The sequence below is a fragment of the Coptis chinensis genome, chromosome 1 (genome assembly GCF_015680905.1).
Source record: "Coptis chinensis isolate HL-2020 chromosome 1, ASM1568090v1, whole genome shotgun sequence".
NCBI lineage: Eukaryota > Viridiplantae > Streptophyta > Magnoliopsida > Ranunculales > Ranunculaceae > Coptis > Coptis chinensis.
Genome location: NC_141456.1, coordinates 42,446,611 through 42,460,839, shown reverse-complemented (window position 1 = coordinate 42,460,839; position 14,229 = coordinate 42,446,611). Strand labels below are relative to the sequence as shown.

The 14,229-nt window shown below is 36.5% G+C and overlaps 1 protein-coding gene across 2 annotated transcripts in view; it reads right to left on the bottom strand.

The window, feature by feature from the left end:
- Positions 1 to 13,143, bottom strand: part of LOC147524090 (MraZ) — a 28,064-nt gene extending 14,921 nt beyond the window's left edge. Inside the window, exons 1-7 of one of the 2 annotated variants that reach the window (XM_086601805.1) lie at positions 12,850 to 13,143; positions 9,018 to 10,105; positions 8,236 to 8,348; positions 4,693 to 4,901; positions 2,974 to 3,093; positions 1,548 to 1,676; positions 1,319 to 1,444 (exon numbers count right to left, since the gene is read on the bottom strand). In XM_086601805.1, coding sequence (XP_086457931.1) covers positions 1,319 to 1,444; positions 1,548 to 1,676; positions 2,974 to 3,093; positions 4,693 to 4,901; positions 8,236 to 8,348; positions 9,018 to 9,859 — 1,539 coding nt within the window. In that variant the 5' untranslated portion in view covers positions 9,860 to 10,105; positions 12,850 to 13,143. The remainder of the gene's footprint in view (positions 1 to 1,318; positions 1,445 to 1,547; positions 1,677 to 2,973; positions 3,094 to 4,692; positions 4,902 to 8,235; positions 8,349 to 9,017; positions 10,106 to 12,849) is intronic. The other variant, XM_086601813.1, reaches the window with a different exon arrangement.
- Positions 13,144 to 14,229: the final 1,086 nt, after the last annotated feature.

Genomic DNA, 14,229 nt, shown 5'->3' with positions numbered 1-14,229 from the left:
ATAAAGCATGTCAAACACTAAAGTGGAGGAGAATGCCTAATTGTGGATATAATTCTTTATGATCAATAATAGCGTATATAAGAAGAATTATATGCATAAAGTGAGCATACTAAGTAAACATTTTAAACATGGTGGCACTATCACCTCTATAGGTTTCAACTTTCAACTATCAACAACAACGCTCACCCCTCTCTCTACCCTCCTTCCACCCTGGTTTGAATCCTTCCATTACTTCTACTTATCCCATTCCTCTTTGCCATCGAAGTAATCGAGGTCAACCAATTGCAACTTCCTCATCTTCTTCATAGTGTTCCAAGTCCTCATAATGTCAAATTTCAATAATCCGATTCTGTTTCATTTTCGTTGCTTCCTCTTCTACTCTTACTTCTTTTTCATCTAGCAATTTCATTATCTCACCCCTGCTATTGGTGACATTAACACCCCATTTTGGCCAAAGTCCAAAGTCTAGTTATTGTTCCGCATTCGCCATGGACCTTACTCTAGATGGTAGTACCACCCTCCCCTTCTTTTCACCCCAAGCAATTTCTTACCTTTCCTTGAGAATAATATGCTCATATTTTAAACTCAGTTAAGGAAATTAATTTGCCTAAAGGTACATGGACTGGCCTTTAGCTGGAAGGCTTTTCCTTCTTGAGTTCTAAGAGGACATCTACCGAGGGGATTTAAGGACTGGGCCACAATGATACTTTCGTTGTGTGCGGGTGGTCCATTGGGTGTTTGGGGAAGCGCCCCCAACCCGAATTTAGGAAGTTTCTATTATTGTAAACTCTTATTTTTCATATGTATATACTGAAGTGATACAAGGCCAAAACTAATAAGGCCATATCCTCTTTTTCTCCAAACTTTCTCTCCATTATCAACGTTACAATTTTACTTTATTTATGTTCTCTAAGCCAGCTGAATAACCTCCTTTTTATTGTATTAGTACTAATTTGCTATCACGCAGGAAACCAATCTTATATAACATTGAAAACATTATTCTATTTCCTAAACCTGACAGTTATTAATCGCTATTTATGGCTAATAGGAACTTTAATATGATTAAAAAGCAATTAATACGCCAACATGACAAGTCCCACAGGGACAGTAACTACTTATCACCCTTTCAACCAACGCACTTTTCTAGGTGCATAACTATGTTTGGCATGGCCAAAGGCTAAGGGAATTATTATAAGGGGTTGAAAAAAATAGGATCAAGGTGCTAAAGGATGACGGACCCTAACAGCAAAATGACAAGACATGAGAACATGATTCAACCACAGAATCATTAGCAAGAACGACAAGATAAACATCTTACAGTAATGTTATAAAACAGTGACAAGGATAGTCGCTGGGCCTTGATAGCATCACCTTGACCCGTCAACTTCAGAAGTCCTTGACCATAAACACCCAGATTTGCATTAGAAGTAATGACAGAATTTTCCTGTCAGATAGAAGGAACTGTTAAACACATCCAGAGTCAAAAAGCGAAAAACAATATACAGATATTTACTTCAGGCACAAGTACTAGGATCAAATTACCGTACCCTGAGAACTATTAGGTTTCTGACCTCAAGAACCGATGTGGCCACATTAGAATTTCCTCCTCCATCAATCTCAATCTTGGAGTTCCACATGAGCAACAATTTTGCAGCCATTCTAAAAGCACCATACACCTTAATGCAAAAAAAATGAAAGATGAAAATAAATATGGAAAGAAATTACCAGACACCCAATGAAGGATGCCACAATTTCTTCAAAACTTCCACTATTGGACTAATTTACAATTTAAAGACCATTCTTTCAAGCGATTTCAGAAGAGGCAAAAAAAAAGTAAAGAAAGACAACATTTGTGAAAGTTTCTTAACGATAATGTATTCATATAAATATATAATCATATAATTAAGCTCTTACACAAACACCAACAACAAAAACAAACTATTGTTCAAGGACCAAAGCCCAACCCATGTACCCCCCCACCTATTAAACACCAAACCAACCGAGGCCAAAACAGAAACAAAGCATAGTAAAAGAGGCCAGAGCTGAAACACCACCACCATGGTGGCACAATCTACACCGACCAAAACAACCTACATTGCCCACCCAGCTTTCCATCATCCTACCCTCCCAGAGTATTCAAAGACCACCACTGCATCCTCTTTATCGTCTCCCGGATCTTCATTTGAAATAGACGTTCTTTTTAACAGTAAACTACTAAAGTGAAAGACTTTATTAGATCATTAAGGAAGTAGGTCTAGAAAACCTACAATTACAAGAAGGGTAAACAAACCAAGAGAGCAAACAAACACAATCAAAATTAAAAGCCCAAAAAAACGATCCCAGTCAAGAATCTTTAAAAATCTTCCCTCATCTAGCTACACAAAGTACATAGTGATCACAAGGAATGTTCCAGAGATCCATGAACACTTGGCTCCAATAACAAAGCAGGGCCTTTATGGCAAGAATGACCTTATGGTCTTATATGGATCTCCAAGATTGTACCCTCAAAGAGTCGTCGATTGCATCCAACCTAATAAGACACATGATCAGAATTGTAACCATATTCCAGATCTGCTGTCCTCTAGAAGAGAATGGTCCTGTATGCTAATGAGTAAGAAGATACAACACCACCGATAAAAAACAATTTTGTTTATCGCAGTAACAATTCATGTGCTGCCGAATGTTGGCATGATTTAGAATATAATAGGAAACATTAGCTTTAATTTGATGACAGAAGAAACCATAGAACATAAATGGAAAGGTCCAAAAATCCACCAACACACATACTCCAACTGCAAAGTAACTGCACCCAGACAAGAAAATTTGCTCTAGACTTCTAGAGAAACAACCAACACATCTGTCGAATTCATCATATATATATAGTGCGCGGTCATCCAGAGGAAACAGATAATTTTTGAAACTGATTGTTCACATAGAATATGCAAGAGGAAAAAAAGTGGATTTATTACATACTCTAATGATGGAATCGCTAATTAAAAGCTCTTCTGCAACAAGCTCAAATTCTGAGACAGGATACTTGGACAGGCCGAAACTGATGCTGCTCCCATACAGTATGCTTATTTGGCCTCTGACCTTCACGATTTACAAATTTCATATAGTTAGTGAAGTGCCTCTTCCAATAATTGATACATTATAAAATTCAATGCCAAGTGCTAGCAACAAAAATCAAGTATTTTGGCCTTGATCTAAGTGGGTCAAGATGCCACAAAATATACAGAATGTGAAACAAAACAAACTTAATGTTCATTCATAGCCTGATGTGAAGAATATCAACCAAGCAAATATATATTCTACGCATGCTTAAGCAAGAGCTTGCTGGGAAAAGCAAAAGTTGCACACGTAGTTCTTAAAAAGTAGTCAACTATGACACTTCTGGAAGAGGTACGTTTACCAACACACTCTAAACATTTTTTCTCTTTTTCCCTTTTTCTCCCGTTGACGAGTTTGTTTCAGATAATAAATGTTATTAGACTAAATTTTCATTTGAACGAGTCTGCAAATTTTACACCAACAACAAAGCCTTATGACAGAAACAAGGGATCAGCTGAGCACTCATGCTCCTTGATCTAACTATTTCTGATAGTATAGTTTCTGATAATGAAGTCTTCCTTCAATTGGCCCTCATAGCTGAAGTCCGCACATCTTTAACGTTTGCTCTACTGCTTTCTTTTTAAAATCTTCAAGCTATACAGTCCCTTGTAACAGGGCTGTTACCAGTCTATGTTGCACATGAATAAACCATCTGGACTGGTACATATCACTTTTACGCCTATGAAAGTATGAAACTACTACATTTTTCTCAATGCATAGATTCCTAGTTTTATAGTTCCTAGTCCATCTCACCATTCTGCTGCATAAAACATTACAGTGAGTGACCTATGACAATGCTCTCAATTTCACAGAAATGTGAAAGTCACATACTCACTTTAGTACATAACAGGTAGAGGCACACACCTTAACTTTCAACATTTACTCCAATTCTACAGAAACATAGATAACGGTATGAGGTAATGCCTAACTCAAATTACATCCCAAAAAAATGATAAAACAATCTTATTTGTGGTACGAAGCATCATGGAAGGTTGAGAAAACATATCCCATACCCTCATGAGTCCATGATACAATTACTAATTAGATTACAGTACTAAATGGTCTTAAAGAGAAGATTGGCAAGTACAAATTATGTATGAACTGCCCATATTTAGTTATGATGTATTTTCTTTATAATCGATAAACCGTTATCTTATAGATACAGTCAAACTAAGGGTTACATCAAGCCATTGATTCATTAGCAAGACACTAATGAGAAGATGGCAGGCCTCAAATACAGTCTAGACCAATCCCCACTTATAACACCCCACCCCCTTTCAGGAAAATAACAATAACAATAACAATAACAATAACAATAACAATAACAATAACAATAATAATAATAATAATAATAAATAATAATAATAATAATAATAATAATAATAATAATAATAATAATAATAATAATAATAGACTACCAGTTGATGAAGTACTACAACAAGTGAGCTACAGATCATCTACAAAAATAATTAAATAGAACACAATATATACATGGAAAGCTTTTGAGTCTGGTAGACAGGATGAGAAATTACTCATCAATATAATTTATTACGAAAAATTCAAGAGACTGAGCTTAGTGACCTGAACTCTGGACCAAAGTAGAGGAACCAAAACTTTTGCATTGTTCTCAACAAACACATTTGACCAAAGTGGGCTTGTAGAAAAATCCAGCAAAGGAGTTTCCGTTCTCGTTGTGACATTGTCATTGCTAACTCTTAAACTGAGGAGAGTTGCATCAAATACAGTACCTGCCGCACCAGCATTTCCTGGGCATCCAAAACTCTGCCCACCTAAAACAAAATAAGAAAATATATAAGAAGCTTCACGTTCTAAGCCCATCTGACAAGAAGTTTAACATTAAGAAAATTTTACAGCTGATATGGCTGCAAAGAATGGAGGAAGACTAGATAAAATGTAATTCAGATGTATGAGGGGAAGCCCCCATGAATTTATAAATGGGATCCTCCGAGTGCAGTTAATTTTAGATTCGATTGAAGGTGATTGTTTGCAAGCTATATAAGCCTAGGAGTTTCAGTTTTTATTTTTATTTATTGGTAAAACAATAACTTTATTAATTAAAGGAGACAATAATGTGAGTGAGAAGGTCAAACTATAAGCAAATAACATGCAAAAGCATCAAAGATTTCGTCTTAACAATACTATCACGTCCCACCATGCACATATCAAAATCAACTCCTCTATACAAGAGAGACGAAAATCAAAGGCCTAGGAGTTCCAGCTGAAGATCATGGGCGTCAAGTATTCACCAAGTCTACACTCTTTAAACTTCAATACACTACTTGCTTACCTGTCAAAAAACTATAGCATGTCCTGCTGAAGAGACGTAACTACGTAAGGAATCAACAATAAGTTTTAGGCTGTGTTTGATTGCACAAGGTCATTTTTACTACGGAAACCCACGTTTAGAGAAACCTCCATGAGATAGGAAGCATAATAACATGGGAGAAATTCAGTACCCTTAAAGAATTTCATGAAGAAATTTCATGAAGAATTTCATGCCTACCATATGTACAACTTCCCATGTGCCCTTCCTATATATAGTTCCTATCTCAAGAAGATGTGAACTAAATAGTGGGATTCCCTGGTAGAATTCAATTCATTAATATGACAAAACTATAGTATTACATGTAGTGGACTAGTGGGACACATAGAAAGGAGCTACGTGATACCAATTATCCAATTGCAAATAAAGCCTTGGTAGGTCACCTTTGAAACATGGGTTAGCACATATCCGATCATGTAGCTCCTCTTTGACCGCTTCCACTACCTTGTGAATGTCTTTTTCTAGTAGCTCAAATATTTTTGCATTCCTCTCCTTTTATAAGTTCCAAGCAATTGCTCTAGGGATATGTTCAGCGATCCATGATACCTCAAAAGAGATGATAGTAAGAGTCTACTACTGATGCAGTACATACAGGTCACGCAACGAACTGGCAGTACAGGTTTAGCAACGAACTGGACGCACAGCGACCTATGCAGGAGTAGTCTTATTTTACCTCAGGTCTAGGTCTAGGCCGTGTTATTTCGGTTCAATAAGTTATGGGCATTGTGATTAACGCAGGGCCTGTTTAGTCTTTTACATCAGGTCTTGTATTAGGGTTAGATGCCTATAAAAGGTTGTATTAGGGTTTGTGAACAGAAGCTTTGGTTTATTAATATTATTATCTTCATTTCTTGGTAAAAGAACAATTCTCTATCACCAATTCTCGGTTAGAGGTTGATTATTTAGATTGTTTGTGAGCTAATGCTTCGCTATTCTGCATTATTAGTGCTTCATTTACGTTAAAATGCATCCTCCAAGGTTTAAGGAATGATGAGAAGAAGAGTTCTCAAATATTCTTTGAGAAGGCACAAGTGAGGAGAAAATGAGCCACACTCTCCTCTCTCAATTTGCATAGTGGACAAATATTGTGGAGCTCAATACCTCCAGTTCAAGACGCTGATGGTTTTATCTCTCTCCAAGAAAGCAAGTCAACAAAAGAAGGCCACTAAATGGAATCAAGTCCCTCCATATTTGCTTGCAAAGGAAATTATGAATTATCTCTGTCTTCTAGATTGTGCAAAGCATACTCTTTAGCCAACAGCCCAACACGTGGTAAAGGACCGCCCAAATAACTCCACATAATGTCCCACACCCAATTCCTTCTATCCTCCTCCCCAAACTTCTCCCCCTCTTCACGAATGGTAGTCAAAAGTGACTTTTATGTTTCAATTTGTCAATCATTTAAGCCTATCCTTAAAGTCAAGTTCCACTCCGATCTTTGTTCCCTTCTTTCCATATAATCTGACATCTTTGCTTCTTTTTAGTTGCCAACAAAAATATGTTGCTCAATTTCTCCTTCAATGATACTTCCCCTATCCAAGTATATTCCGAAAAGGAAAGGTTTCTTGAATATCATTAATTGACAGTAATATTGTTGAATATTGAAATTATCTTGGAGTTAAATCATATTTGTTTTCTTGTTTATTCGACGAAAATACTCACACGTGTATAGAACATTCAATGAACCGTCAGTGAATTTCATTATGCTAGGTTGACAAATTTCAAATCTCAAAAATGTAACATACACCATAACAAGTTTTAACTGAAATTACATTGACACGAATACATGTCTGAATCCGACAAGGATACGAAGCGTCTGACACGGCGAAATATCAATAATTGAGGTATATCACATACAATATGTGTACAGGGACACCTGCTTCCTGATATCTTTCTTAGCACATTTACCTCATCTGCCTCTGTCCTTGAGAAAAAATCCCAAAGTCTGCCCATTCATGGAATGATGTAAACTAACATGGGCACGTGCAGGATTAATCAAACGTGATCCAGGTCAAGGAACCTTGTGGTTTTAATGCATTGAAAAAAAGGTGACCAAATATAATACCACATCAACTTTTAATCTAATTCTGGGTATTGTCATTTTCTTGTTACCTTGGTAAAATACTAAAATCTAGTGTCCTAGGTGACATATTCTGTTATTCTAATATTCAACTTGGGCTTCTTAGTTAACAACAGAAACTTGGATAATGCACAGCTGTTTCAACATTCCAACGTCTGCCCATTCATGGAATAATGAACACAAACATGGGCACATGCAGGACTAATCAAATGTAATCCAGGTCCTAGAATCCTTGTGGCTTTCAAACAATGTATCTGAAAAAAGGTGACCACAGGTAATGCCACAACAATTTTTAATCTAATTATGGGTATTGTCATTTTCTTGTTGCCTTGGTAAAAATGTAAAATCATGTATGCTAGGTGACAAATTCTGCTATTCTGATATACGACTTAGGCTTCTTAGTGAACACCAAAACTTTGAAAATACACAGCTACAATCGATAACTGAAATACAATCATTGCTACAAGTGGCGGTGAAACCTAATAGTTTCAAATTTTATATACACTAAGAACTCGTTTCACATTTTGAAAAAATGAATAAATGACACAAGTAACACAACTTTTAGCAGATGACGTGTCACTCCAACCAAAAATTTGAACTAAGAATTCTTCCAAAAGAAGGACGATAAAAACCAAAATATAACGAAGAATTGTTGCATCTACCGATAATGTCCAAACAAAAGTAAGTAGTGAGAACAAACCACGTGCAGTGACTTCTACGTCTTGTATGCTGTAGCAATCAAGAGAAATTCTTCCACCACCACCTCCACCCCAACCCCGCCCACCCGCTGCACTTATAGTGCCATTTCCTTTCCTGTCAATTGAATATCAACAATATTTAGTGAAAAATGTACAAAAAATTAATACATTTAAACAGTACTTTCAGAATATTATCCAAACAATACTTCTATTCTTGCTCAAATAAAAGAATTTAAACGAAGCAAGTTAGACCATGCACCACCAGTAATATATTTTCACTTCTTCACTATATGAAAGGATGTTTTCTTCTAAAGCAAAAAATAAACTACGTTTTCAATAAAATTGCAAAATTCATGAAAAAATTTCTTTTGGGATATTATCAAATCAATATGTAAGGTGAAAAATGCAATAATCCACAGAGTTTTACCTAAAATATAAGTTTATTTTAACACAAAGCTACAAATATCGTGAAAGAAGTCTAGGAATTAGTCTGAATGGTTTACTGTTAAAAAATTAGTGGACTTGGCGACAAATTTTTTATGACGCTGAATCTGTGGCTAATGTTAACAGCATAGAGAAAGTTGCAACACAGGGATGGAGTCACTTATGAGTGAAAACAGACTATTGCATGGGATTCTGCATTCCATAGATTTCAGAGCTCTATTAGAGCAATGTGCAAAAGCATTAACATAACAACAAAAAATTGGCTATGTGCATGAGAGTGAGCAATTGTGCATACATGTATTGAACAGCAAAAAATATAAGCGGGTTTGGATTTACTCACAACTTTAAAGCATGAATAACTATACTTCCTCCTGAACCCCCTCCCCCTTCATAACCTCCTTCACCTCCTTCTGCGGTTACATATCCAGATAAAGACAGTGCATCCTTCACTTTAAGGCAGATTCTTCCTCCTCCATTCCCTCCAAACTTCTTTTCAAAAGTACTGGCTCCCTTACTTCCATAACTCCAAGGATCTGATAACGTAGACCAGGCGTAAACATCCCCACCCCAAATATCTGTTTCATTGCTTTTCAGACAGGAAGCGCCTCGGCCTCCATGCCCTCCACCAGCTCCACTATGTCCACTTGGCGTGCCGCTAGTCTGAGCAGGTGGTAGTCCACCCAAGGATGTTGTGTTAATGGTAGAGTAAAGATCCAGAGTCAGGTTCGTTGCAGAAACAATTATAGAACCAGCAACTAGAGCTGCAAATTGACCTACTTTTACATTTCCTAATATTTTGAAATTCAAGGTACAGCCTTCAAAAGGGCACACAACCGAAACATGCGGGAGTACCTCTAGATTCCCTGTCCCAAACACATAAAGATCGCGACTCAAATACAAGTTAGAACACAACACACAGGTTGTGTTCAATGAACCAACACCTTTCAGATCCTCTTCACAAGACACTGAATTGTTCAATGAGGACAATGAAGCTGATACTATTTTATAAGAGTTGTTTCTTTCACATACATTGCCTACAAGTGAATCCAAATCGTTTTGTAACAAGCTTACAGATTCAAAGACCTTGCTTGTGCAAAGCCCTGAACCAAGAAAAAGCATGAACACAATATGTCCCAGCAGAATGTACCAACAGAGGTAACCATTGTTCAAGAATGGATGCATTACCGTTCAAAAGAACATCAAAAGATTCCCGAAAGCTAGAATATGTGTACTGATCTTACTGGCCATCCAAAGTAGCCTTTCATGCCTCTATCATTGAAAGTAAATTTGTTGAACATACAGCGAAGAAACTTAATGTCAACCTAAGATGCTCAGAAAAAAGAAGTCGCTTCAAGCAGACACGATTCCAGCACACAGATATACTTAGTTGGCCCTTCCATCAGATGTGATAGCACGACAGATCAAAACCTGCAAAACGGGCACCAAACGAAAGCAGAATTAACAAGAAGTTAGAAGCACAATCCTCAAAAATTAAGTATAGATGCCAGCGCGACAATTTGTATTAGATTTCTCCATTGAAGTGGATGATGAAACAACATAAGTCCTACCATCCATGAGAGTTGGATGCACAAAGTACAAACAGCAAAGCTTCATAAAAGTGGGGGAAAACCACTGAAAAATGGAAATCTGATTTACAAATATAAATTAGAGGAGCCCCTTGCTACATTCACTTTTGCACACTCAGGCATACCTACAATATGTTTTCCATGTGTCCACAGCTAATCTACCCTCCTGAACATTAATTCACGTCAGGGGCCTTCATCTTTTTCGTGAAAATCATATATGCCTGAGTAAAAACTCAATTCATCTTGATTATAGGTAGAGACCCATAGCTGTCTCGCCTAATCTTCCTATCTCAATGTACTTCATGTTCCTAACCCCTTTCGGTCACCATGAAAATGATTGGAAATGATGTAGTAGACGAAAAAATGCCAAATCATTTTTCTTTCTAGTAACCTGAGTGATGTCTAAAACTCCCGAATAACGTGACAGTACATGTTAACATCATCTTTTCCTTCCATATCTGCATCTTCTTTTTCCTTAATATCTATGAGACAATCGTTGTCGAATTTCCAATTTGAAACCTTTCAGATCCTCTTCACATCTAGATTTATTTGATGAAACACACAAATTAAGTTTTAAACATTTGATTTGAAAATTTTCTCGATATGGTGCATTTACGGATAAAAATTAAAAAACCTGTGGTCTGCAAATGCAAGAGTCTTCTTATAATGATTTACACAGCCTGTGGAGGGGTTGGACCGACAAAGAGCTCTCTCGACTGGAACAAATGTCCACATTACTATTGCTCTGAGTCCGTCCTTACTATGTGTTGTCTTTTCAATCATGCAACATCTAGTCTCAGAAACTTAAAAGCACCTGTTGAGGTTATTTGTCCTGAAACGTTCTTTCCTCAGTCTCTCAAATTATTTAGATAATCCGGTTTTGAGTCTCAGCCTCTCAAAGTATTTAGATGATCCTGCTTTGTGTCTCTAAAACATCAAGACTCACTCTCATCACCAGCCCCGAAGGATAATCGAACATGGAGCCACAACCGACTCTAGACAAGCTGGTGTGGAGGCTATTGTCACCAGCGCTAAAGCACTTCAATAATTACACGATTAAGAAATCAGCAGACGACACAAATGAGTCTCAAACCCGGGACCTCCCCTGTGAGGGAAAGGTGAACAACTGCTAACTAAAAGCTCTTGTGCTTCCTAGAAACTCCATACCTTAGGTTATTTTAAAATAATAATAATAATAAATAAATAAATAAATAGCTTGCTACAGTTTACAGTCCATATCACCAGCCATATCCCCCAAATAATAATCATAATAGGTTTATTACCACAAAAATAAAGACCCACTTACAGAATTTCCTATGTTCTTTCCCAAGATTCGCTAGAAACCTATTAACTATACTGACTACATGTGCTATATCAGGTCTTATATGCATATATCACGGAAGACATTAGACTCCCTACAGTTGACGCATAGGGTGTCTTTCAATTTTTCGGTTAACCTTCTTACAAAGTGAGCATTTTATTTCAAAGTTAGTTTGGGTAAACCTCCTTTCTGGACTTCCCTCATTCTCTATCTTTTTCTTTTGGAAAAATTTAAGGGTTGACGCAGACCCTAGCCTGCATTGAAATGGTGAAATGCTTACATAGATCATATAAAGTGCCTAAAGCATCCTCATCAACAAAATTTAGCAAACACCTATCTAAAAGTTTGGTAAAATAATGCACTCTATCAGCAGGGCGGTCTGGCATTTCAGTAAGATAATCAGCCCCCCTATTAGGCTCCCTGAATGCATGAGAGACAGTACAACTCATAAACACAAGTAACTTCCTCATTCTCTACCTTTTATATTTGGATGTCCATCAGCTCTGAGCACGTAATGCACAAGGGTGAGGGACATCCACCCTGCCCACTTGTATCTAGTCTGTGTATTCTTTGGAATAGGTATGTGTTCTCTAATTGCTTTTATACAAAAGAATTTAAACAGACGTTTATTCAAGATACTTCTTGTTTCTATTTATTTGTTCTTGTTTTATTGTCGTTTGCAACAAGTAATGAGATCTCATTATAGAAATCTGGAGTGCAAAAGAAATTTTCATCCAAGTGCCCCAAGTCAAATACATAAAATCTTTTAGAATAACACTTCAATGCTTGTATTTCTCAAAAAATCTTTAGTCGAATTTGTAGTCATAACATACTATAACTAGTTACTAGTGGACAAATTAGTCAAGACTAATCCAAATTCGCAAAGCACGGCGTCTGACAATATAACATTTCCATCAATTAATGTCGCGTGTATATTCATGACATACCAATTTTAACCAGGAATTATTTTCCTTCATAAATTCAGGCGAATCGCACTTAACATTATGACAAAATAACACAAGTAAGTAATCGTTTTAACTCACGTATCTCTCTCTCTCTCGATCAGTGAACATAAAAAGTTAATCAAATCGATCCAACTATACAGATTCATGCATAAGAAAGCTAACTAATATAAGTAAGAAAAAGTCAACAACATTTATCTAATATAAAACTCTAGTTAACAGCAAACAAAACTTCAAATGACAGATCAAACTAAATTATCTAAAACATAATTTAATGTAAATTTGAGTTTAACGAAAACAAACCTGAAATGAGTTTACGATGTGATCAGAGAAGAAACCTCAAGTGATGAAAGTGAAGAGAGTGCGTGTGTTTTGTGTCAGAGTTTAAAGTGAAAGTGTTTTGTGCTTTTGTTTCCACTTTTTTTGCTGCTACTGTTTTTAGGTGTTTCCACTTTTTGGGTAAGTCCAACTAGCGTCTTCACAGCTGGACTCCTCTGACTCTGACTCTGACACATATTGACATCTTTTATTCCCTTTTATTACGGGATCTGTTCAGCTACTGCCTTTCCCGTAGCAACCCATTTTTCTTCTGGATACAATCATACAAATTAGCTATTATGTTTCTTTTGGTAAAATGTCCAAGTAGGTAAACCCAATAAATAAAATACAAGTGTACCAAAAAAGGATCACATAAATTTAGTTCCAAAAAGAAAAAAAATCACCAAAATTATGTCAAAATTCCAAAAAAATCAATGAATTAATTTGATCTAGAGACTAGGTGGTGCAGACGTGCAGTTCTATGAAGCATTCATGTACAAGTGTACAACTCCTTTTATAGTTGCAACGGAGTAACGGACAACACCCCTGAATTATTTAGTGACTGTGTGTAGTCTATCCAAACTTACGTACAGTACACCCGTGCCAATCTATGTACTAGTTAAGCAGCAAACAATCGCGTCACTATTTAATATAGTCCAATTCCTCAAATTTCATAGTGGCAAATATGCACATCAACCTTCCACATCTAATGTCATATTCATATCTAACACGAATTTCATATATTATACGAAACTACTACTTCTAGTCTTGCAAATTCAATTTCAAACAAACGAATCTTGTACAGTACATGGATCTTCATCAACTTTTTAAGTGGTCAATTCGAATAGTGTTTACGACTTTAACAATTAACATGTGGTTTTACTTGTAAAACTTGTAAAGCCACCTAGACATCTGTGAAACAGATGCATTTGTAATGTAGTGTCAGTACTTTCCACTCTCAAACACTCGTGGCAGACTACGTGTCCAGACTACAAACAGGTTGTGCATACGATTTAAAGTCAGGTTGTTCGTAACCGCTGCAAGCTAGTCAACAACATCATTAATGAGAGATCATTACTTTGTAACGAAATGAGTAAAAACAATCATCAAGACAGCGCAAAATGGGAATCTACGCTTATAAAAGAAGGCGTATTCTCCATTCTTAAAGGAGTCCAATTATCCATCTTCTCGATCATCTATCTTCATCTCTTCTCCAATCAACCAATCAAAAGCTTGAACTACGTCCGACTTGATTCGAATTCACTAAAAAACTCGATACGTAGGCAGCTAGATGATATCCATACTTTCCGGTCTAAAAATTTGAATTCTATTTCCGTTCAGTGTAGACTCATGCCCTTACTCACG